Source organism: Nematostella vectensis, chromosome 3, assembly GCF_932526225.1.
Source record: "Nematostella vectensis chromosome 3, jaNemVect1.1, whole genome shotgun sequence".
In the NCBI taxonomy this organism is placed as follows: domain Eukaryota; kingdom Metazoa; phylum Cnidaria; class Anthozoa; order Actiniaria; family Edwardsiidae; genus Nematostella; species Nematostella vectensis.
Window position 1 is genome coordinate 20,239,947 of NC_064036.1, and position 24,658 is coordinate 20,264,604.

At 43.2% G+C, this 24,658-nt stretch overlaps 1 protein-coding gene across 4 annotated transcripts; it reads left to right on the forward strand.

Moving 5' to 3' along the window:
* Positions 1 to 1,115: 1,115 nt before the first annotated feature.
* On the forward strand, positions 1,116 to 22,651 carry LOC116611824 (rootletin). Of its 4 annotated transcripts, none has more exons than XM_048725396.1 (12): positions 1,116 to 2,164; positions 4,862 to 4,953; positions 7,245 to 7,515; positions 8,382 to 8,516; positions 8,681 to 8,922; positions 9,131 to 9,297; positions 10,695 to 10,907; positions 13,784 to 14,049; positions 15,379 to 15,708; positions 15,865 to 16,604; positions 20,444 to 20,585; positions 20,955 to 22,651. In XM_048725396.1, exons 1-12 carry the CDS (start codon positions 2,036 to 2,038, stop codon positions 21,438 to 21,440), a joined length of 3,213 nt encoding a protein of 1,070 aa, XP_048581353.1. In that variant the 5' UTR covers positions 1,116 to 2,035; the 3' UTR covers positions 21,441 to 22,651. The 4 variants fall into 4 exon arrangements, with proteins under 4 accessions (XP_048581353.1, XP_048581352.1, XP_048581355.1 ...); XM_048725395.1 differs by having other exon boundaries at positions 1,124 to 2,164; positions 7,245 to 7,536; XM_048725398.1 differs by lacking the exon at positions 1,116 to 2,164 and adding an exon at positions 3,869 to 4,216 and having other exon boundaries at positions 7,245 to 7,536.
* Positions 22,652 to 24,658: the final 2,007 nt, after the last annotated feature.

Consider the following 24,658-nt stretch of genomic DNA (forward strand, 5'->3'; position numbering starts at 1 on the left):
TTGGGGACAGACCCCCGGTCCTCTCGGTGGCTACTGGGAAGAGTTCTCACCCCCCCCCTCCCCCCTTCCGAAAGCTACGCACGCGCAAGCTATTTTATCAACTTATGTCACATTGCTGATTTATGACCATTTTGTTCCCAGAGCCCACGTCCTTTGCGTACCTTAACCTGGGGCCTGGGAACGAGATTGATTATAATCAACCTCTTTAAAAGGGGCAGCGTCATGGTACTGCGCATGTCTGGAGACAGTGTTTATTGTTGGCTTTTTATTGTCTACAAACAGTTGAACTTTAAGCTGTCAATGCCTTGCTAAAATAAGATGCTATATTTTATTGAAAACTATGTTTATTGACAGTTTATGGTACCAAAGGCTCATAATATTAAAATTTGACTTAAATTCATTTGGTCGGGGCCGGAGAGCTATTGCTAAGCTATTACCATGACACTGCCCCTTTAAAGAAGGCGCCTGGATTGCAAACAACCTATTTTTGTAGCATTTTTGTGGTTAAGTGTTATGGTCTCGATGTCTTAAGGAAATAAATCACAAAACGAGAACTAGCGAGCACTGAAATGAGGAAAGAGAGTCTGCATTTTGTTTTTCAAGCCTTTTAACTAAACATTTATTCCCATACCTGCTAGCTACATCCCAGTCAGTAACTTAAATCCCAGTCAGTTCGCTGGCTTAAAAATTATAATAAGGGCAAAACACCTTGAGTTAACATCGTACAAAACCAGAGGTACAAAACAGTAGATTATATATGAGAGGTAGCGATGGGTAAATCCGAGACTTGCCGAGACCCGTGTTTCAGAGTCCGAGACTTTTGTCAAATTTCGGAATCCGAGCCCGAGCTTTTGTTTTCGGATAAATTGCTCGGGGTATGTCATAAACACCAGTTGAAAAAAGAATAAGCAGAGTTACAATACCATCTTGCTACAGTAGCTAAAGCTTCTGTTAATAGCGGAAAGACTCAAGAATCGAGACTCGAAAAAATGGGGAAACCTGTAGCATGGTAACAACATAAAACAAATCGCGTTTTAAAAAAGACCGCGTTTGAAAATTCGAGACTTCGAGACCGTGGTAAAAAAAAAAAAACACGCCGAGGCTTCGAGACTTGCGTACAAACGCCAAGATTCCGAGACTTTGCGGATTATTTGCGGGACTTTCGAAATTTCGAGGTACCCATCGCTCCCCCTATTATGGAAAAAAGTCTTTGCCAGGAGTAAAAGTGTGGTCGTTGTTGTATCCCTGCTATTAAGACATACGCCTGTTTACCTAGCCTTGACTTATTAGTTATATTGTGGCAGTATTAGCACCACCCCTTCTTACGACTTAACGCGCACTCTACGGCCCGCTAAAAAATCCATCTAAAGCAATTTTTGACCAGCAACAAAATCACGACTCCATGACAATAAGGTGAAAGGCATTGACCAGATGGTGTGTGCCACCTTGCTTTAGGTTCAATTCACTTATTCATGGCCACCCGCAGAGGGAAAGTCTCTGGATGTCAACCTGCACTTGAGTCCCCTAATAATGGCCGTCTACTGGCGATAGATATAGAAACAGCTTTAAACCCTTTGGTTTGAAAGGAGGTCACGCAGTCGGTTTATCGGCACTCAAGCGATGCACGACTTAACAAAGGCTGTTAACTTTCAAAGGAAACCATTCTCATAAGCCGGGACGGTTTTCTGATTGGTCGAGCATTCATAACAGGTCTTTTCTCCCGGCGTGCGAGTATTGTTAAGGTGTCACACTCCGCAGAGTTTGGCGCTCGGGAAGAATTTGAATTTTAACGGATAACATGCAGGTGAAGTTTTTGTAACTCAACAAAACTGAGTGATTACAAACGTGTTTACTTTTGTAGCTTCACTATCAAGCTACGCTACACCAATACGAAATAATCGGTCGAATCTTCGCAAATATGTACTCCTAACAACTTGCGCGGGACACTTTTAAGAGATAAAAAATCAGACTAGCCTACTGTTAATCTAGTTATCTTGAAAACTAGTGATCGGTGGATTGGGCTTTTTATTGCGCTATGGAGCAGAATAGTGACGAAGGATTTGGAGTGTCACCGACGACGCTTGTGTCTTCGCAACCTGTTGTGACAGACTCGACGATTAACGAAGAACTCGAAAGACTTCGCCGAGAAAACGACGGGATCAAGGTATGAGTTCTTAACGTTAACTAGTTCGTTAACTCCCTAGTTTGCCAAAAACACCTTGAACAATGCTTGATAAGTTGAAATAAGCTAGTGGGACGTTATTCCTACACGGTTCAATTCTCTAGATGTGTTACACCTCTTGACCTGTTATTACAATTTTACAGTTCATCCGTGAACCGTTACAATCACTATAGACAGGCAAAAAGACGCGAGTGTCAATTTTTGAACGCGAGTGCGTAGGCGCTTAAAACGTTAACACACTTTTGCTATACCAAATTGCTAAAGCAAACACATTTAATCCATTTCGCAAAGCTATCACCTCGTTAGTTTCAAGTACGATCTTTTAATGGGACAATAGTTGTGGTTGAAATGGTTTTATCGGCAGTGAGTACGAGTTCGACCCTTGACGAAAACAATGAGTAATTCAGTCATACAAGTCACAGCTGTTTTACGTTCAACAATGGCGTAATTTCAAATTCAAACATTCATTGTTTTACATGTTATATTGCTGAACTGATTTCCTGATTTTTTTCAGTGTTTCTTAATTCAGTTATCGGTCCTTTTTTTCTGTTCCCTACAATTTTATCAATTTACTACCTAAAGTTTTCCAAACGAAAGTTTTCCTTGCAAAACTTGTGCCCGTAGGCCAGTAGGCAACTAAATACACTTTGCTGCTTTGTTTATTTTCAGGCAATATATATGTTAGTCAGGAAGAAACATTGATTAACGTCGGCATAGGATGCCGTCTTTTTATTGTCATTTCCAAATAAAACACTTACTTTCAACAGCGACTTTAAGTTTAGAGTTATACACACTATTGGCTGGGCTTTATCTACTTTTTCGCGTTTTCATTGGGCGCGCAATCTATGTTAATTTCTGTCAATATGCCACTTATACTTCTTAAGAAAATGCTAATCATATTTGGCACCCGACTGCTCCAGGCAAATTTGCAATAAAATTCAAAATTAAAGTTCAAAATCACTTTTCTCGGTGCCCCTTTGATTGGCGATGATGCGCCAATGATGCGGGTTTGTCAAGATTGATTGATTAATACCGTTAAGGTATTCATGGTGTGATAAAGCTAAGGAAATAGTAGCCGTGAAAGGGAAACAAGTACACTTGAAACTAGATAAATATGTGGTGTGCATAAAATCATTACAAGTTTTGCAACGTCGATCTTTGCGGTAGACTCATGCGGCTTTATCGCCGAGTACTCTCAGTGCTCGATATCGCTGTACGGTAATTTTGGGCGCGAAAAAAAGGAAGGCAGAGCCAGACAACTGAAGTTTGCCGCAACGATGAACGAAGTATCAGAATTGGTATACTGACAGAAGCAGTAACAGCATTCTTATTTTTCTTATTATGAGGAACAGAAGACACGCGCAGACAAAATTTTTGGGAAAATGTATCTTTATAGTTTCTGTCACAGCGAAGACCACCTCCCCCCAAACCTACAACCACCCTCCCCCCCCCCCCCCCCCCAAAGTGTTCCCAAGTGTCTAGCGTCCAAAATACTTAACACTGTGGACACGGTGGTTGTTGCGTCACACTATTCAATTCATGAGAGTTTTCTTCTTTCATATCAAGTATAGGTATGCTGTAAACTGTCTTGACTTTTATTGCTCAAGCAAACACAACTCAGACAACGTGCAATTTATTAATTGAAAACTGGCGGCCATCATGTTTTCTCAGTCCAGTTTCTAAGGACGCTTCGAATATTCCTTATTACTTGATAAAATACAACTGAAGCGTGTTTCAGAAAGCTTTTATGTAAAATCTTTGGTAAAATTGTTGTAGACATGTATAAGCAGTGCTAAACGTGACCTCTGACTCAATGCCTCGTGAAATTGATCTCCTCATAGAAAACGGACGCCAAGCGAAAGTATCAAAATACAGTTGTACACTGACTACAAGCAAACGTCTAAAAGTTAGAAGGAGTTTATGAAGTCAAGCGCGCGCTTGAAATCGAGTCTGGTTTTTACATAGAGCTAGTGTGTGATGTTATCTCGCGGAAAGCGGCGAAGCCTTCAGGTTAGGAAATGATGGTAGTCTCAAGTGAGTTGAAAGCTAAAGTTAGTTATTGCGTTTATTCATGACGGGGTCACGAAAGAATTCGTCTGTTTAAAAGTTAACCGTTTAAATATACCATATTTTTTCCATGGGCTTTGACCAGGATTTTGCTCTAAGGAGATAATTATCTGAAAGACAAACTGAGGATCGGAAATCACTTATAAGTGTGGCTTATTCATGAGATGATTACTATTGCTGGTGACGAGAAAGGTCTTAAAGTTCGTTATTCGGGTTCATTCAAAACATCTGAAGCCTTGGCGCGCTACTCTTGGGAAAAAGAAGATCGCAAAGAGTGCCTTTGTTTTCTTGATTTCTCTTTTATTGTGGTACGGGAATTCATTATGTACAGAGCTTGCTTTATACTGCAGAAAAACATACATTGATTTTCATTTTTTTTTTTAAATTTATTTATCTGCATTAATTGGTATTGGTAGTCTACTGAACTCTTTGCCTAGCATCTTGGATCAGCTTTTATATGTTTTATTGTTTCTCGACAAGTAGAATCTGTTTTCTCGCAGCACGCACGCGGGAATTTCCAGCATGTTGTCATGGAAACGGTGCACGTGCTAGCTACCAAATGTGAAATCTGGAATCTGCTGCAAATGATCCAAAATTCGTTCTCTCTCACAGGATGAGCTGGATATGATTAAAAGCCAGTTGGGGCAAACACAACTTGGTCGCAGCAACAGTCAATTGAACCTCAGCCACCTTGAGCACTCCACGTAAGTAACAGACCTCAGCCACCTTGAGTACTCCACGTAAGTAACAGACCTCAGCCACCCTGAGTACTCCACGTAAGTAACAGACCTCGGCCACCCTGAGTACTCCACGTAAGTAACAGACCTCGGCCCCCTTGAGCACTCCACGTAAGTAACAGACCTCGGCCACCCTGAGTACTCCACGTAAGTAACAGACCTCGGCCCCCTTGAGCACTCCACGTAAGTAACAGACCTCGGCCACCTTGAGTACTCCACGTAAGTAACAGACCTCGGCCACCCTGAGTACTCCACGTAAGTAACAGACCTCGGCCACCCTGAGTACTCCACGTAAGTAACAGACCTCGGCCACCCTGAGTACTCCACGTAAGTAACAGACCTCGGCCCCCTTGAGCACTCCACGTAAGTAACAGACCTCGGCCACCCTGAGTACTCCACGTAAGTAACAGACCTCGGCCCCCTTGAGCACTCCACGTAAGTAACAGACCTCGGCCACCTTGAGTACTCCACGTAAGTAACAGACCTCGGCCACCCTGAGTACTCCACGTAAGTAACAGACCTCGGCCCCCTTGAGCACTCCACGTAAGTAACAGACCTCGGCCACCTTGAGTACTCCACGTAAGTAACAGACCTCAGCCACCTTGAGTACTCCACGTAAGTAACAGACCTCAGCCACCCTGAGCACTCCACGTAAGTAACAGACCTCAGCCACCTTGAGTACTCCACGTAAGTAACAGACCTCAGCCACCTTGAGCACTCCACGTAAGTAACAGACCTCAGCCACCCTGAGTACTCCACGTAAGTAACAGACCTCAGCCACCCTGAGTACTCCACGTAAGTAACAGACCTCAGCCACCCTGAGTACTCCACGTAAGTAACAGACCTCGGCCCCCTTGAGCACTCCACGTAAGTAACAGACCTCGGCCCCCTTGAGCACTCCACGTAAGTAACAGACCTCAACCACCTTGAGTACTCCACGTAAGTAACAGACCTCAGCCACCTTGAGTACTCCACGTAAGTAACAGACCTCAGCCACCCTGAGCACTCCACGTAAGTAACAGACCTCAGCCACCCTGAGCACTCCACGTAAGTAACAGACCTCAGCCACCTTGAGTACTCCACGTAAGTAACAGACCTCAGCCACCCTGAGTACTCCACGTAAGTAACAGACCTCGGCCACCTTGAGTACTCCACGTAAGTAACAGACCTCAGCCACCCTGAGTACTCCACGTAAGTAACAGACCTCAGCCACCCTGAGTACTCCACGTAAGTAACAGACCTCAGCCACCCTGAGTACTCCACGTAAGTAACAGACCTCGGCCCCCTTGAGCACTCCACGTAAGTAACAGACCTCGGCCCCCTTGAGCACTCCACGTAAGTAACAGACCTCAACCACCTTGAGTACTCCACGTAAGTAACAGACCTCAGCCACCCTGAGTACTCCACGTAAGTAACAGACCTCAGCCACCTTGAGTACTCCACGTAAGTAACAGACCTCAGCCACCTTGAGTACTCCACGTAAGTAACAGACCTCAGCCACCCTGAGCACTCCACGTAAGTAACAGACCTCAGCCACCTTGAGTACTCCACGTAAGTAACAGACCTCGGCCCCCTTGAGTACTCCACGTAAGTAACAGACCTCAGCCACCTTGAGTACTCCACGTAAGTAACAGACCTCAGCCACCCTGAGTACTCCACGTAAGTAACAGACCTCAGCCACCCTGAGTACTCCACGTAAGTAACAGACCTCAACCACCTTGAGTACTCCACGTAAGTAACAGACCTCGGCCACCCTGAGTACTCCACGTAAGTAACAGACCTCGGCCACCTTGAGCACTCCACGTAAGTAACAGACCTCAGCCACCCCTAGTACTCCACGTAAGTAACAGACCTCGGCCACCTTGAGTACTCCACGTAAGTAACAGACCTCAACCACCTTGAGTACTCCACGTAAGTAACAGACCTCGGCCACCTTGAGTACTCCACGTAAGTAACAGACCTCAACCACCTTGAGTACTCCACGTAAGTAACAGACCTCGGCCACCTTGAGTACTCCACGTAAGTAACAGACCTCGGCCACCTTGAGTACTCCACGTAAGTAACAGACCTCGGCCCCCTTGAGCACTCCACGCAAGTAACAGACCTCAGCCACCTTAAGGGTTAGTTTGTAGTGTTATATGTTATAAAATATAAAAAAAATGTTTATTTTCATTTTTTGTAAGACTTTATATTGTGCCAATTATGTCATTGCTCTTTTCTGATTACCGTAATTAATGACGTCATGATCTTTCCTTTAGTCCCCCCCGGCGAGAAAGCCCGAACATGAGGGACCAGTCGTACGATGCCATGAGATCCAGGGGGGACACCACTGACGCGGAAATCAAGGCGTTGAAGACGCAGCTTAAAATGGCGGAGGAGACGCGCGATAGCTCCAGGCGGGACTTGATCGATGCACACCGCAAGATCCGAGACGCGGAAGATAGCAAGGAGACCTTGAGGAAGGAAAACCTTCACGTGAAGCGGCAAGTGAAGGATCTCGAGATGGAGAAACAGTCACTTGAGAAATCTGTGAGCGATTTGCGTGAAAAGGTGCATAAAGCATAGACAGGGAGCCTGGACATAGACAGGGAGCCTGTGCATAGACAGGGAGCCTGTACATAGACAGGGAGCCTGTACATAGACAGGGAGCCCGTACATAGACAGGGAGCCTGTACATAGACAGGGAGCCTGGACATAGACAGGGAGCCTGTACACAGACAGGGAGCCTGTACATAGACAGGGAGCCTGTACATAGACAGGGAGCCTGGACATAGACAGGGAGCCTGGACATAGACAGGGAGCCTGTACATGGACAGGGAGCCTGTGCATAGACAGGGAGCCTGTACATAGACAGGGAGCCTGTACATAGACAGGGAGGCCGTACATAGACAGGGAGCAGATAAATTAACCGGATGGGAGACAGATGCACGGACAGACAGATAATTGATTATGCTTGTGGCTAAATCACAACTGATGTTGATAACAAAACTCTCTCGAGAGGAGTTTGATTAATGATCTTAGATTAGAGACGCCTGCGGAGGGGGCTTAGGGATGGATCACATGGGATGGATTTGATGAGACATACTCCAAGTATTGTTACACGCGACGGATCACACACGTCATCATTGCACTTACCTGAACACGTGAATACGGGTGTTGCTGATCACATGGTTTTAGGTGTACAATAAATATAGAATATAGCCATATGTGTTGCTAAGCAAGTCGTTAAATATTTAAGTAGTGATAGTAGGCACTGATAGACGCGGTTGTCATGGCGAATATATCGATTCGCGACTGATAACGTGGTGATATCTATGGGTGTTGCTGATCACGTGATAATGGTTGGTACACACGTTTGATCACGTGGTAACACATTCTGCCTTACGTTGTTCCAGGTCAAGTTGGTTGAGAATGAGAAGTCGGAATTGAAGTTCGCGTTTGATGAGTTAGATAGCAAGTACCGCGTGTGTGACGAGAACCGATCTTCCATCACCAACGAATATGAGGACATGCGGGCCCGATTCAACGAGGTACGCACGCAACCTAGCATCGTTTTCAGGGGGGGGGGGCTCTAATGCATCAATTTAACACCCGGCCCTTAACTGTTATTCGTCTGTCCTAATATGTGTGTTAATTAAAACAAGTAAAAAGGTATGCCATCTGAGCATGCGGATATTTTTATCACGTCGCGCAGGTTGACACTGAGCGCCAGGAGATCCGGCGCGAGTTAAAGGAGGCGTTACGTCAGATCAAGATGCTTAGCGGGGAGTGCTTGCAGGGGAAGAAGGACGCCACGGACCTCAAGGATAGGCTGGAGCAGGAGGAGGGACGCAGACTTGACAGCAGGCAGGAGATGAACGCTATTAAACAGAATATTATTATGCTGGAGAGCGAGAAAGAGGAGGCGAGACAGGAGGCGGCAAAACACCAGAGAAGGTAGCGGTCACGAGCATAGAGAGAAACAACAACAACAAAAACAAAAACAACAACAAGCACACAAAGACAGGAAGTATGATCTTAGCCAGAGATAGAGATTAGCCCAGTGGGTAAAAATGTTTAGTCATGACTGAGGAGATGGACATGGAGAGACAAGTATACACAAAAACGAAAACAAGCACACACCTATAATATTGTTGCTTTTCAGGTCTAGAGACATTGAAGAACGATTTGCATCGAAAGAAAAGAATTACCAAGCAGACATTGACGAGCTGAGGCAATTTGAGGAGAAGGCGAAAAGAAAGATAAGTGAGCTGGAGGATCTCTTGGAGAAAACCACGTTCGACAGAGAGAACTACAAAGCACAGCTCTCAGGTAACGAGTCCTCCATTCCCCTCCCCTCCCCCCTCACCAGGAGATGAAAATCTTAACCCAAGAGAGGGACTTCTCGCGGCCTTAAGGGTAGCGGGACCGGGGTTATGCCGCTTTAATGTTTGTAAACGTTAAAAAATGATAATACGCGTCGCCTATCATACATTGAGCGTAGGTAGGTTATGATGTCGTGCGGATGGGTATACCATGGTGTCGTGCGCGTGGGTTGAACATGATGCCGTGCGCGTGGGTTGACCGTGATGTCATGCGCGTGGGTTGAACATGATGCCGTGCGCGTGGGTTGACCATGATGTCGTGCGCGTGGGTTGACCATGATGTCATGCGCGTGGGTTGACCATGGTGTCGTGCGCGTGGGTTGACCATGATGCCGTGCGCGTGGGTTGACCATGGTGTCGTGCGCGTGGGTTGACCATGATGTCGTGCGCGTGGGTTGACCATGATGTCGTGCGCGTGGGTTGACCATGATGTCGTGCGCGTGGGTTGACCATGATGTCATGCGCGTGGGTTGACCATGATGTCGTGCGCGTGGGTTGACCATGATTTGGCCTTTCCAGATTGTGCTCGGCACTATTTTAGCGCAATTTGGGTTTGGGAGCCTTATTTTGATCAGAGAGCACTTTTTGGGTAAACAAGTGAACTTCTAGCTTTTTTAACCCAAGTTACTAGATTTTGTTTGTCTTATAAAGACATTTCTAGTTTCCTTAACTACAAATAATATTATCTCAACTAGGCTAAGACTGTAAGACTGGTGATTTCGACATTTTAATGGGTAGCCTGTGCTTTGGTAACCACAAATATTGGGTAGCCTGTGGAGTTCATTACAATAATGCCTTATCTAGAAGATCTGTTTGCCATGTTTTCCTGTTTTACATCTATTGAAATTATTTCTCGCTAGGAGAAATACTTAAGGTTTGTCATCAGGTTTGACATTATTGACATTGGTGATGTTTGTAAATGAACATGGTTTTTAGTAGTATCCAAATAACAAAGGTAAACAAACACAAAAGAGAACAAAGTCATTTATAATACAGTTAGTTGTTATACACTAAAGTGTGGTTTACCTGTTCATGGACAACAATATAAGATACTCTAATGCATGTATTTAATAAAAGCAATATTCTTTCATTTATTCAAATTTTAAATTAAAGACAACTTATCTCTAAATTGTTTTAAAAATATACGGTAATTTTCTTTTCACCAATGAGCAGTATTTGAGCACTATTTTGATTTTGGAGCACTTTTAAAGCACTTTTTGGGTGTTTTTGGGAGCACTATCTGAAAACGCCTAACCATGATGCCGTGCGCGACTTACTAGACCAGCTATCATGCCTTTAGCTGACCATCAGTCCCTGCGAGCCCTGCCTTTTTTTGATGTGTAGGTAGCGAAGGTCGCATCGCCGCTCTTGAGAACCACATAGGGCGCTTGGAAGGTCAAAAGATAGACGCTGAGTACAAGTTATCCAGCCTACATTCTATACTAAGACGCTCCTTGGGCGTACGAGCTTACGGAAACTCCCCTGTCAGGGGGGAGGGGAGCCCCAAGAAGGCGAGGATGAGCTTCCGGTCACGACAACAGCGGGACGCGTCGTCTGGTACGTATAGTGGTCCTCTGCGCCTTATCATCTATTCACCATCGCTATCGTGATTATTTTTATCATTCCTATAATTACCATCATAAGTGGCAGCATTATCACCATCACCATCATTATCATCATCACCTTGACTATGACCACCATTACCACCATGACCTCTTCATCATCATCATCATCATCATCATCATCACCACCATCATCTTCATCATCATCACCATCATCATCATCATCATCATCATCATCATCACCATCATTTTCACCATCATAATCATCATCACCACCACCACCACCACCATCATCATCATCATCATCATCATCAACATCATCATCATCATCATCACCATCATCATCATCATCATCGCCACCACCATCGTCATCATCGTCACCACCATCGTCATCATCAGTATCACCATCACCTGTGTCAGCATCACTTGTCACTATCCTCTTCTTTTTCATCACACTACTCATTGCCATCACCTCTCGGCCTCGGTAAATGTTCAAGTATAGATCTTATGCTGGGAAATCTAATGATTTGGCCAAGTGGGTGGACGCGTAACCCTAGATAAGCCACCACATTTAACCCTCGATAAGCCACCACATTCAGCCCTCGATAAGCCACCACATTCAGCCCTCGATAAGCCACCACATTCAGCCCTCGATAAGCCACCAAATTCATCCCTCGATAAGCCACAACTTCAGCCCTCGATAAGCCACCACATTCAGCCCTCGATAAGCCACCACATTCAGCCCTCGATAAGCCACCACATTCAGCCCTCGATAAGCCACCACATTCAGCCCTCGATAAGCCACCACATTCAGCCCTCGATAAGCCACCACATTCAGCCCTCGATAAGCCACCACATTCAGCCCTCGATAAGCCACCACATTTAACCCTCGATAAGCCACCACATTCAGCCCTCGATAAGCCACCACATTCAGGCCTCGATAAGCCACCACATTCAGCCCTCGATAAGCCACCACATTCAGCCCTCGATAAGCCACCCCATTCAGCCCTCGATAAGCCACCACATTTAACCCTCGATAAGCTACCACATTCAGCCCTCGATAAGCCACCACATTTAACCCTCGATAAGCCACCACATTTAACCCTCGATAAGCCACCACATTCAGCCCTCGATAAGCCACCACATTTAACCCTCGATAAGCCACCACATTCAGCTCCCGACAAGCCACCACATTCAGCCCTCGATAAGCCACCGCATTCAGCCCTCAATAAGCCACCACATTCAGCCCTCGATAAGCCACCACATTCACCACCTACACTAACCCTCGATAAGCCACCACATTCAGCCCTCGATAAGCCACCACATTCAGCCCTCGATAAGCCACCACATTTAACCCTCGATAAGCCACCACATTCAGCCCTCGATAAGCCACCACATTTAACCCTCGATAAGCCACCCTATTCAGCCCTCGATAAGCCACCACATTCAGCCCTCGATAAGCCACCACATTTAACCCTTGATAAGCCACCACATTCAGCCCTCGATAAGCCACCACATTCAGCCCTCGATAAGCCACCACATTCAACCCTCGATAAGCCACCCCATTCAGCCCTCGATAAGCCACCACATTTAACCCTCGATAAGCCACCACATTCAGCCCTCGATAAGCCACCACATTTAACTCTCGATAAGCCACCACATTTAACCCTCGATAAGCCACCACATTCAGCCCTCGATAAGCCACCACATTCAGCCCTCGATAAGCCACCACATTCAGCCCTCGATAAGCCACCACATTCAGCCCTCGATAAGCCACTCCATTCAGCCCTCGATAAGCCACCACATTCAACCCTCGATATGCCACCGCATTCAGCTGTCGATAAGCCACCACATTCAGCCCTCGATAAGCCACCACATTCACCACCTACACTAACCCTCGATAAGCCACCACATTCAGCCCTCGATAAGCCACCACATTCAGCCCTCGATAAGCCACCACATTTAACCCTTGATAAGCCACCACATTCAGCCCTCGATAAGCCACCACATTCAGCCCTCGATAAGCCACCACATTCAGCCCTCGATAAGCCACCACATTCAGCCCTCGATAAGCCACCACATTCAGCCCTCGATAAGCCACCACATTCAGTCCTCGATAAGCCACCACATTCAGCCCTCGATAAGCCACCACATTCAGCCCTCGATAAGCCACCACATTCAGTCCTCGATAAGCCACCACATTCAGCCCTCGATAAGCCACCACATTCAGCCCTCGATAAGCCACCACATTCAGCCCTCGATAAGCCACTCCATTCAGTCCTCGATAAGCCACCACATTCAGCCCTCGATAAGCCACCACATTTACCACCTACACTAACCCTCGATAAGCCACCACATTCAGCCCTCGATAAGCCACCACATTCAGCCCTCGATAAGCCACCACATTTAACCCTTGATAAGCCACCACATTCAGCCCTCGATAAGCCACCACATTTAACTCTCGATAAGCCACCACATTCAGCCCTCGATAAGCCACCACATTCAGCCCTCGATAAGCCACCACACTCAGCCCCCGATAAGCCACCACATTTAACCCTCGATAAGCAACCACATTCAACCCTCGATAAGCCACCACATTTAACCCTCGATAAGCAACCACATTCAACCCTCGATAAGCCACCACATTCACCACCTACACTAACCCTCGATAAGCCACCACATTCAGCCCTCGATAAGCCACCATATTCAGCCCTCGATAAGCCACCACATTCAGCCCTCGATAAGCCACCACATTCAGTCCTCGATAAGCCACCACATTTAGCCCTCGATAAGCCACCACATTCAGCCCTCGATAAGCCACCACATTCAGCATCAACACTAGTAATAAACATGCTTTTGTCACTCGTCTAGACGAATCAGTTGATGAGATCGACCCCGACCAAGTCAAGGCCTCTTTGAATGACCTTCTACAGAGCATGCGCGAGTGCGAGAGGAGTCGAGACGAGGCGATGGCTAAGGTCGAGACCCTGCAGAGGGTAGTGGCGGAGATGGAGGAGGAGCGAGCCTCGGCGTCAGGAAGGATGCGAGAGCTGCATGAAACCATCAACAACTTGAGCCAGCAGAAGCGAGACATGGAGGACAATTTGAACACGTCACAGACATCGCTCACGCTACAGGTACGCATACGTGGCATAGAATAGCCAATGACTACAGGAAGAGTTTCTTCCAAAAGCTTTTAAAGTTAGCGACTTAATTGGCGACTTGCGCTAACAGATTACGTGGCTGTTTGGGCGGCAAACTAGCGCGCGCTCAGGCTTCTAGCTGCAAAAACGATGACTAAAATAGAGATTTTGTTACATTTTGTTCGATGATGAGACGTAGATTACCTGGATAACATGGCCATAATAGTTCAACAGATAAGTTTTCCGAAACGTGTCTTAGCCTTTTTAGGGTGTTCGGAATTTAGTTTGTTATGCGACCTTGGTTGCTACGCTGACGCGCGCTCTCGCAATCTGGGCGGGAAAAAATCGCTTCCGGTTTGAAAATGGCGGGCTTTTCAAGGCGCGGGCGCGTTTGTTTACAAACTTTTCGCAGATCAAAATTTTTTCATTTTTCCCTCCTTTTGCAACAAGATTTTTGCTCAAATCAATAAGTCCACTCAAACAACCAGCGCCTGTGAACCTTTTTCCAGTATATCCAACATTGTTAGCGCGGTAAACATCATTTTCCGTGCGATTGCGAGTCCCAAAACAAAACATGCCAGCGTGGAGAGTGCCTTGCACTAGATTTGTGGCTGGGTAGCCGCGCATCCAAAAAGTCTTGGCCACAGCGCATGCGTTAAAACCGACTTCCGGGCGCACCAAAAAGGTAATATGGCACCCTAAATTTTTTAAATCGTGACAATTTTTTGTACGGAAATATTGCTAACCCTTTTCTTGTTAAAACTGGGCATGTAATAAGGCATACCGGTCAAAATGAAGAACATATGACCAAGATATCCCAATGGTTTACACAATTGGTCTAAAAAATGATTTTTCAGTATTTTTTTAAATCCATCACGTTTGTTCAGAAAGGAATTATGAATATTCTGAACTGAAAATCATTTCAAAAAATTAAAGGAAAGGCAAATATAAAAGTTTTTTTCTGCTGTGAGGAATTATGAATACTCCGAACTGAAAATCATTTGAAAAAATTAAAGGAAAGGCAAATATAAAGTTTTTTTCTGCTGTGATGACGTCACCCGATGACGTCACCTAATGACGTATTGATGGCCTAATGACATATTGATGACGTCACCTAATGACGTCATCAATATGTAGCCCGTTGAATCACTAGTCCACTAATTTCAGCAGTTAAGCTTTTTTCCTAACAAATCTACGATAATTTAATATATCCCTAGCAACCTAACTTCCGAACACCATTAACTAATACAATAAAAAAATACTATTAACTAATACAATAAAAAAATACCATTAACTAATACAATAAAAAATACCATTTTTAAGGAGGAAGCTCTGCAGAAAATGGAGCGAAACAACAACGTGGCGACCGAGAAACTCCAGATGCTTCAAAGCACACTTGCCTTGTCTGAAAACGAGCGGCGTGTGTTACAAGATAAGATCCGAGATTTCCAGGAGATGGAAACGAGGCTGAAAGACGGCAACAATGTATTGCGCGGCGAGATGGAAGCTGCATCCGGGAACCGAGCGAAACTTGAGCTGAGACTGACAGCACTAGACGGCGAAATGCAGCGCGTGAAGCGGTTTAACGCGGAGCTGGAGAATGAGAACAATGGCTTACGCGAGCGGCTAGGAATGAACTTCAAAGAAATGCAGGTAAAGTTGATCTACCTACGACTTCTCCATGCTTTATAAGTCCTGAATAATCTGATCAAGTAATGATAATGTGTAAACTATAAAATTTGTGTGGAAAACTAGCTCTAGATAATCACAAACGCTTATTATACTTCTTGCATTTGTTTTTGCTCTCAGGATCTTCAAAATAAAATCGTGAGCCTCGAGTTAACATTGGAAAAGATGCACGGAGCGTTGTCAAAAGCAGAAGATGAAGAAAAAAGGTTAAAGGAAAAGATCCAAAGCCTTTCAGTATCCCTTGTCGATAGCAACAGCAGCTCACAAAACCTGCAAGACCGGATTAACCAGTTACAACGAGTGCTTGACAGTACTGAGGGCGAAAAAAAACTGAAGCATGAGTCAGCCGTCAAATACAAGGAATCATTGAAAGAGGCGAAAGCTGAAAACCGCGCCATGAGAGAAAAGCTTCAATACCTCGAAAAATCGTCCGAAGAAGCAGACTTACAAGCCTGCGAAATCGAAAACCAGCTGAAGCACGCCAAAATGGTAATCCAACAGCTCAAAGATCAGGAGTTGGAAATGGCGAAACAAATAGATGAACTTGAACAACATATTGAGACACTAAAACAGCAGAATAACTCCCTGCAAAGAAATAACTCGTCGTTTGAGGGCGAAAAACGAGACTTAGAACGGTCTAATGTGCGTATAGCAAAAGATGTGTCTGCTCTGAAGCGAACGCTTGAACGACTCCAGAAAGAGAGGCTGGGTTTCGAGGAGTCCTTCTACGAAACAACGCAAGAAAAGGAAATGATCAGTCGATCCCTGTCGGAGGCGCAGAAAGAGAACACGCAGTTAAGGAACCAAGTGGACACTCTACAGATGATCATGCGAGAGAACGAGGAGAAGCACATAGACAGGTATTTAAAGGGGATGTGTCATGAATTTCTATTAAGCACATAGACAGGTACTTAAAGGGGATGTGTCATGAATTTCTATTAAGCACATAGACAGGTACTTAAAGGGGATGTGTCATGAATTTCTATTAAGCACATAGACAGGTACTTAAAGGGGATGTGTCATTGAATTTCTATTAAGCACATAGACAGGTACTTAAAGGGGATGTGTCATGAATTTCTATTAAGCACATAGACAGGTACTTAAAGGGGATGTGTCATGAATTTCTATTAAGCACATAGACAGGTACTTAAAGGGGATGTGTCATGAATTTCTATTAAGCACATAGACAGGTACTTAAAGGGGATGTGTCATGAATTTCTATTAAGCACATAGACAGGTACTTAAAGGGGATGTGTCATGAATTTCTATTAAGCACATAGACAGGTATTTAAAGGGGATGTGTCATGAATTTGCCCTTAAGTACATAGACAGGTACTTAAAGGGGATGTGTCATGAATTTCTATTAAGCACATAGACAGGTACTTAAAGGGGATGTGTCATGAATTTCTATTAAGCACATAGACAGGTACTTAAAGGGGATGTGTCATGAATTTCTATTAAGCACATAGACAGGTTTTTAAAGGGGATGTGTCATGAATTTCTATTAAGCACATAGACAGGTATTTAAAGGGGATGTGTCATGAATTTCTATTAAGCACATAGACAGGTACTTAAAGGGGATGTGTCATGAATTTCTATTAAGCACATAGACAGGTACTTAAAGGGGATGTGTCATGAATTTCTATTAAGCACATAGACAGGTACTTAAAGGGGATGTGTCATGAATTTCTATTAAGCACATAGACAGGTACTTAAAGGGGATGTGTCATGAATTTCTATTAAGCACATAGACAGGTATTTAAAGGGGATGTGTCATGAATTTCTATTAAGCACATAGACAGGTACTTAAAGGGGATGTGTCATGAATTTCTATTAAGCACATAGACAGGTACTTAAAGGGGATGTGTCATGAATTTCTATTAAGCACATAGACAGGTACTTAAAGGGGATGTGTCATGAATTTCTATTAAGCACATAGACAGGTATTTAAAGGGGATGTGTCATGAATTTCTATTAAGCACATAGACAGGTACTTAAAGGGGATTTGTCATGAATTTCTATTAAGCACATAGACAGGTACTTAAAGGGGATGTGTCATGAATTTCTATTAAGCACATAGACAGGTACTTAAAGGGGATGTGTCATGAATTTCTATTAAGCACATAGACAGGTACTTAAAGGGGATGTGTCATGAATATCTATTAAGCACATAGACAGGTACTTAAAGGGGATGTGTCATTAATTTCTATTAAGCACATAGACAGGTACTTAAAGGGGATGTCATGAATTTCTATTAAGCACATAGACAGGTACTTAAAGGGGATGTGTCATGAATTTCTATTAAGCACATAGACAGGTACTTAAAGGGGATGTGTCATGAATTTCTATTAAGCACATAGACAGGTACTTAAAGGGGATGTGTCATGAATTTCTATTAAGCACATAGACAGGTACTTAAAGGGGATGTGTCATGAATTTCTATTAAGCACATAGACAGGTATTTAAAGGGGATGTGTCATGAATTTGCCCTTAAGTACATAGACAGGTACTTAAAGGGGATGTGTCATGAATTTCTATTAAGCACATAGACAGGTACTTAAAGGGGATGTGTCATGAATTTCTATTAAGCACATAGACAGGTACTTAAAGGGGATGTGTCATGAATTTCTATTAAGCACATAGACAGGTATTTAAAGGGGATGTGTCATGAATTTCTATTAAGCACATAGACAGGTATTTAAAGGGGATGTGTCATGAATTTCTATTAAGCACATAGACAGGTACTTAAAGGGGATGTGTCATGAATTTCTATTAAGCACATAGACAGGTACTTAAAGGGGATGTGTCATGAATTTCTATTAAGCACATAGACAGGTATTTAAAGGGGATGTGTCATGAATTTCTATTAAGCACATAGACAGGTACTTAAAGGGGATTTGTCATGAATTTCTATTAAGCACATAGACAGGTACTTAAAGGGGATGTGTCATGAATTTCTATTAAGCACATAGACAGGTACTTAAAGGGGATGTGTCATGAATTTCTATTAAGCACATAGACAGGTACTTAAAGGGGATGTGTCATGAATATCTATTAAGCACATAGACAGGTACTTAAAGGGGATGTGTCATTAATTTCTATTAAGCACATAGACAGGTACTTAAAGGGGATGTGTCATGAATTTCTATTAAGCACATAGACAGGTACTTAAAGGGGATGTGTCATGAATTTCTATTAAGCACATAGACAGGTACTTAAAGGGGATGTGTCATGAATTTCTATTAAGCACATAGACAGGTACTTAAAGGGGATGTGTCATGAATTTCTATTAAGCACATAGACAGGTATTTAAAGGGGATGTGTCATGAATTTCTATTAAGCACATAGACAGGTATTTAAAGGGGATGTGTCATGAATTTGCCCTTAAGTACATAGACAGGTACTTAAAGGGGATGTGTCATGAATTTCTATTAAGCACATAGACAGGTACTTAAAGGGGATGTGTCATGAATTTCTATTAAGCACATAGACAGGTACTTAAAGGGGATGTGTCATGAATTTCTATTAAGCACATAGACAGGTACTTAAAGGGGATGTGTCATGAATTTCTATTAAGCACATAGACAGGTATTTAAAGGGGATGTGTCATGAATTTCTATTAAGCACATAGACAGGTACTTAAAGGGGATGTGTCATGAATTTCTATTAAGCACATAGACAGGTACTTAAAGGGGATGTGTCATGAATTTCTATTACGCACATAGACAGGTACTTAAAGGGGATGTGTCATGAATTTCTATTAAGCACATAGACAGGTACTTAAAGGGGATGTGTCATGAATTTCTATTAAGCACATAGACAGGTACTTAAAGGGGATGTGTCATGAATTTCTATTAAGCACATAGACAGGTACTTAAAGGGGATGTGTCATGAATTTCTATTAAGCACATAGACAGGTATTTAAAGGGGATGTGTCATGAATTTCTATTAAGCAAATAGACAGGTACTTAAAGGGGATGTGTCATGAATTTCTATTAAGCACATAGACAGGTACTTAAAGGGGATGTGTCATGAATTTCTATTAAGCACATAGACAGGTATTTAAAGGGGATGTGTCATGAATTTCTATTAAGCACATAGACAGGTATTTAAAGGGGATGTGTCATGAATTTGCTCTTAAGCACATAGACAGGTACTTAAAGGGGATGTGTCATGAATTTCTATTAAGCACATAGACAGGTATTTAAAGGGGATGTGTCATGAATTTCTATTAAGCACATAGACAGGTACTTAAAGGGGATGTGTCATGAATTTCTATTAAGCACATAGACAGGTATTTAAACGGGATGTGTCATGAATTTCTATTAAGCACATAGACAGGTACTTAAAGGGGATGTGTCATGAATTTCTATTAAGCACATAGACAGGTACTTAAAGGGGATGTGTCATGAATTTGCTCTTAAGCACATAGACAGGAACTTAAAGGGAATGTGTCATGAATTTAGGGGATGTGTCGTGAATTTGCCCTTAAGCACATAGACAGGTACTTAAAGGAAATGTGTCATGAATTTGCCCTTAAATACATAGACAGGTACTTAAAAAGGATGTGTCATGAATTTGCCCTTAATCACATAGACGGGTACTCATAAACAGGTATTTAAAGATGATGTGTTATGAATCTTCCCTAAAGAATCTTTTTAGATACTGCAGTTATAGAATGTTACTATTTTATTCATAGTATTGCCAAGATGACCAGCATGCAACGCGAACAGCAAGCCACTGATGCATCGCGAGTTCAGTCAGCTCTAGAGAAAGCACAACGGTCAGCGGAGACGCGAGAAAAAGCCATGAAAGAACACATCGACTCTCTTGAAAAGCAGGTACGTTTCTACGTAACCAGATAGTATTTTTTTACGGCGCCCAAAACTTGATTAGAGGCGCGCAAGGGGAAGTTTTAAAATAGCGCCAAACAATCGAACGCAAAGATTATTCACGTACTTTTTACCGTACGCAAAGGCCGAATCGCTCAAGGAGAGCTGAGACTAAACTTTTTTATGTCACTCGACAAAGTCCATAGCGTTTACGCCTTATATATTTTTATGCTTTTTTGCCTTACCATTAGTCGTCCATGTCTCACTACTATCTGATCTCTGTTTTGTGTCTGTGATAAAAAAAAGATAAAGGAACCAATTTTTGCGTGACATAATATACGTATGTCCTAAATGTCATTTCCTATTTCTCAAATGTAGATCTCGGTCCTAAGAAGGGAACTAAAAGCGGAGAGAAGCGAAAGAGAAAAACAAATGACAAAAGCGGCCATGAAGTCCGAGGAGATACGTGAGGTACGTACATCGCTTGACAAGTCCCTCAAAAACGTCGAAGAGGATGCGACTCAGCTTCGGAGCATGCTCGGAAAATCCCTTCGTAAAATCGATAAATATGCGGACGCTTCGCGGCGTGGTGAAATTCCCTTGACGTCTACCGACACAGAGCAATCTACTGTCGACGAAACTGCACAAAACAGCGAAGAAATGTCAACACGACGTACTCGGTCGCCGAAACGACATATTCGGTCGTCGTCGGGCAATCTTCGGAGTCGGAAATCACTCGGAGCATCGTCGGATCCGACAACTAGAATGGACTTACCTTTGACCAATGGTCACGAGCATGAGCCGACGAGAGCAGATATCTCGCCCGTCCGACGTTACAGAAGGCAGCGAAAGGCAGTCAATTGAACATGTACAGAGAAAGCAATTAGTCTACCAAGGACAGGTCCTTTGATATCTGGCGGGGCACCGCTATCGAGTATGCTAGAAATTTAAACAATCCTTGGATGAAAAAAAATCACCAGAACGGAAAACAGGGAGCTCAGATCTAGCCAGGCTAAAGAGATCATTTGCCATTCTATATTTCTAGTTAACCACGTGACGTTAAATTATTCTTCTTTTAATCAAGAATGCTTAAAACATATCCGATGGTATCAGGTAGATACCTATATATTATGCTCTCTTGGTTGTGTTGATGTGAAAATTTCGGGAAAGCAAAGCTACTCTTAAGGACATCCTATCCCCTTGGCCACCACCATCCCTTATAATTAAGTCCTCTTAGTGATTGTATAGAGGTGAATTTCTCCCAAGGCAATTTTAATAGTAAATGAATAGCAGTTTGCAAGAACACAGACTTTTTGAACATATATAGAGGATATTACACAGTGGGGCGTAGATATTTATTTTCGAGTGGTGGAAACAATATTCGTCCGCGCAGCGATCGAGTAAATTATTGTTTTTACCAAGAGAAAATAAACTTCATATCTGCAAGCCATCGTTAATGTTCTTTTTATTATATGGACAAATGAATCAAAAATCGAAATGGGTGGGAAAGTTGTTTTGATTTGACGCGCGCACAAACGAGACATTTCGTTACATAAGTGAAAGTATGGAAAATACGAGTGTTTTAGTTTCCGGTAGAACACTACCATCCATATAATAAACGCATATTTACATATCCAGACTACAGTAATACAGTAAACTGTATTTCTAAATACCCCAAGAGAACGGAAATTAATTTACGAGAAATTGTTTTTCTCATAAATTGTGACGCCCGGATGTTTTTTTTTGTATGTATTGTAGTATAAATAGTATACAGTGTACAAAATGTGCATTGAATGAGAATATTTGAGAAAGCTGCCAAGTAATTTATATTTATTCTTCGACTAATCATTCGTTCATCCTACAATGCGTTCACACGAGTAGTAGAGCATGTCTCCTTGCTTTTGTACAAACTGCATTTTGCAAGATAGACTAACACGAAACAAGTAATAGACTCATTACTCTACTAGCGCAAACAGTGATATTTTTTTAAAAATTAAAATTTCCATTTGACCGAATGTTTCGTGCTGTGTGAACTTTAACCTAAATGCATTAAAAACACCCAAGAGCAAAAAAAAGTGTGTGTGATATGTTGTCAATGACGGGGGAAGGGGGGATTCAAAAAGTGTGTGTGATATATTGTCAATGACGGGGGAAGGGAGGGGATTTAAAAAGTGTGTGTGATATATTGTCAATGACGGGGGAAGGGAGAGGATTCAAAAAGTGTGTGTGATATATTGTCAATGACGGGGGGAAGGGAGGGGATTCAAAAAGTGTGTGTGATATATTGTCAATGACGGGGGGAAGGGAGGGGATTCAAAAAGTGTGTGTGATATATTGTCAATGACGGGGGAAGGGAGGGGATTTAAAAAGTGTGTGTGATATATTGTCAATGACGGGGGAAGGGAGGGGATTTAAAAAGTGTGTGTGATATATTGTCAATGACGGGGGAAGGGGGGATTTTAAAAGCGTGTGTGACATATTGTCAATGACGGGGGAAGGGAGGGGATTCAAAAAGTGTGTGTGATATCATGTCAATGACGGGGGAAGGGGGGATTCAAAAAGTGTGTGTGATATATTGTCAATGACGGGGGAAGGGAGGGGATTCAAAAAGTGTGTGTGATATATTGTCAATGACGGGGGAAGGGAGGGGATTTAAAATGTGTGTGTGATATATTGTCAATGACGGGGGAAGGGGGGATTCAAAAAGTGTGTGTGATATATTGTCAATGACGGGGGAAGGGAGGGTATTTTAAAAATGTGTGTGATATATTGTCAATGACGGGGGAAGGGGGGATTCAAAAAGTGTGTGTGATATATTGTCAATGACAGGGGAAGGGAGGGGATTTAAAAAGTGTGCGTGATATATTGTCAATGACGGGGGAAGGGAGGGGATTCAAAAAGTGTGTGTGATATATTGTCAATGACGGGGGGAAGGGAGGGGATTTAAAATGTGTGTGTGATATATTGTCAAGGACGGGGGAAGGGAGAGGATTCAAAAAGTGTGTGTGATATATTGTCAATGACGGGGGAAGGGGGGATTCAAAAAGTGTGTGTGATATATTGTCAATGACGGGGGAAGGGAGGGGATTTAAAAAGTGGGTGTGATATATTGTCAATGACGGGGGAAGGGGGATTCAAAAAGTGTGTGTGATATATTGTCAATGACGGGGGGAAGGGAGGGGATTTAAAAAGTGTGTGTGATATATTGTCAATGACGGGGGAAGGGAGGGGATTTAAAAAGTGTGTGTGATATATTGTCAATGACGGGGGAAGGGAGGGGATTCAAAAAGTGTGTGTGATATATTGTCAATGACGGGGGAAGGGAGGGGATTTAAAAAGTGTGTGTGATATATTGTCAATGACGGGGGAAGGGGGGATTCAAAAAGTGTGTGTGATATATTGTCAATGACGGGGGAAGGGAGGGGATTTAAAAAGTGTGTGTGATATATTGTCAATGACGGGGGAAGGGAGGGGATTTAAAAAGTGTGTGTGATATATTGTCAATGACGGGGGAAGGGAGGGGATTCAAAAAGTGTGTGTGATATATTGTCAATGACGGGGGAAGGGGGGATTCAAAAAGTGTGTGTGATATATTGTCAATGACGGGGGAAGGGGGGATTCAAAAAGTGTGTGTGATATATTGTCAATGACGGGGGAAGGGAGGGGATTTAAAAAGTGTGTGTGATATATTGTCAATGACGGGGGAAGGGGGGATTCAAAAAGTGTGTGTGATATATTGTCAATGACGGGGGAAGGGAGGGGATTTAAAAAGTGTGTGTGATATATTGTCAATGACGGGGGAAGGGAGGGGATTCAAAAAGTGTGTGTGATATATTGTCAATGACGGGGGAAGGGAGGGGATTCAAAAAGTGTGTGTGATATATTGTCAATGACGGGGGAAGGGAGGGGATTTAAAAAGTGTGTGTGATATATTGTCAATGACGGGGGAAGGGAGGGGATTTAAAAAGTGTGTGTGATATATTGTCAATGACGGGGGAAGGGGGGATTTTAAAAGCGTGTGTGACATATTGTCAATGACGGGGGAAGGGAGGGGATTCAAAAAGTGTGTGTGATATCATGTC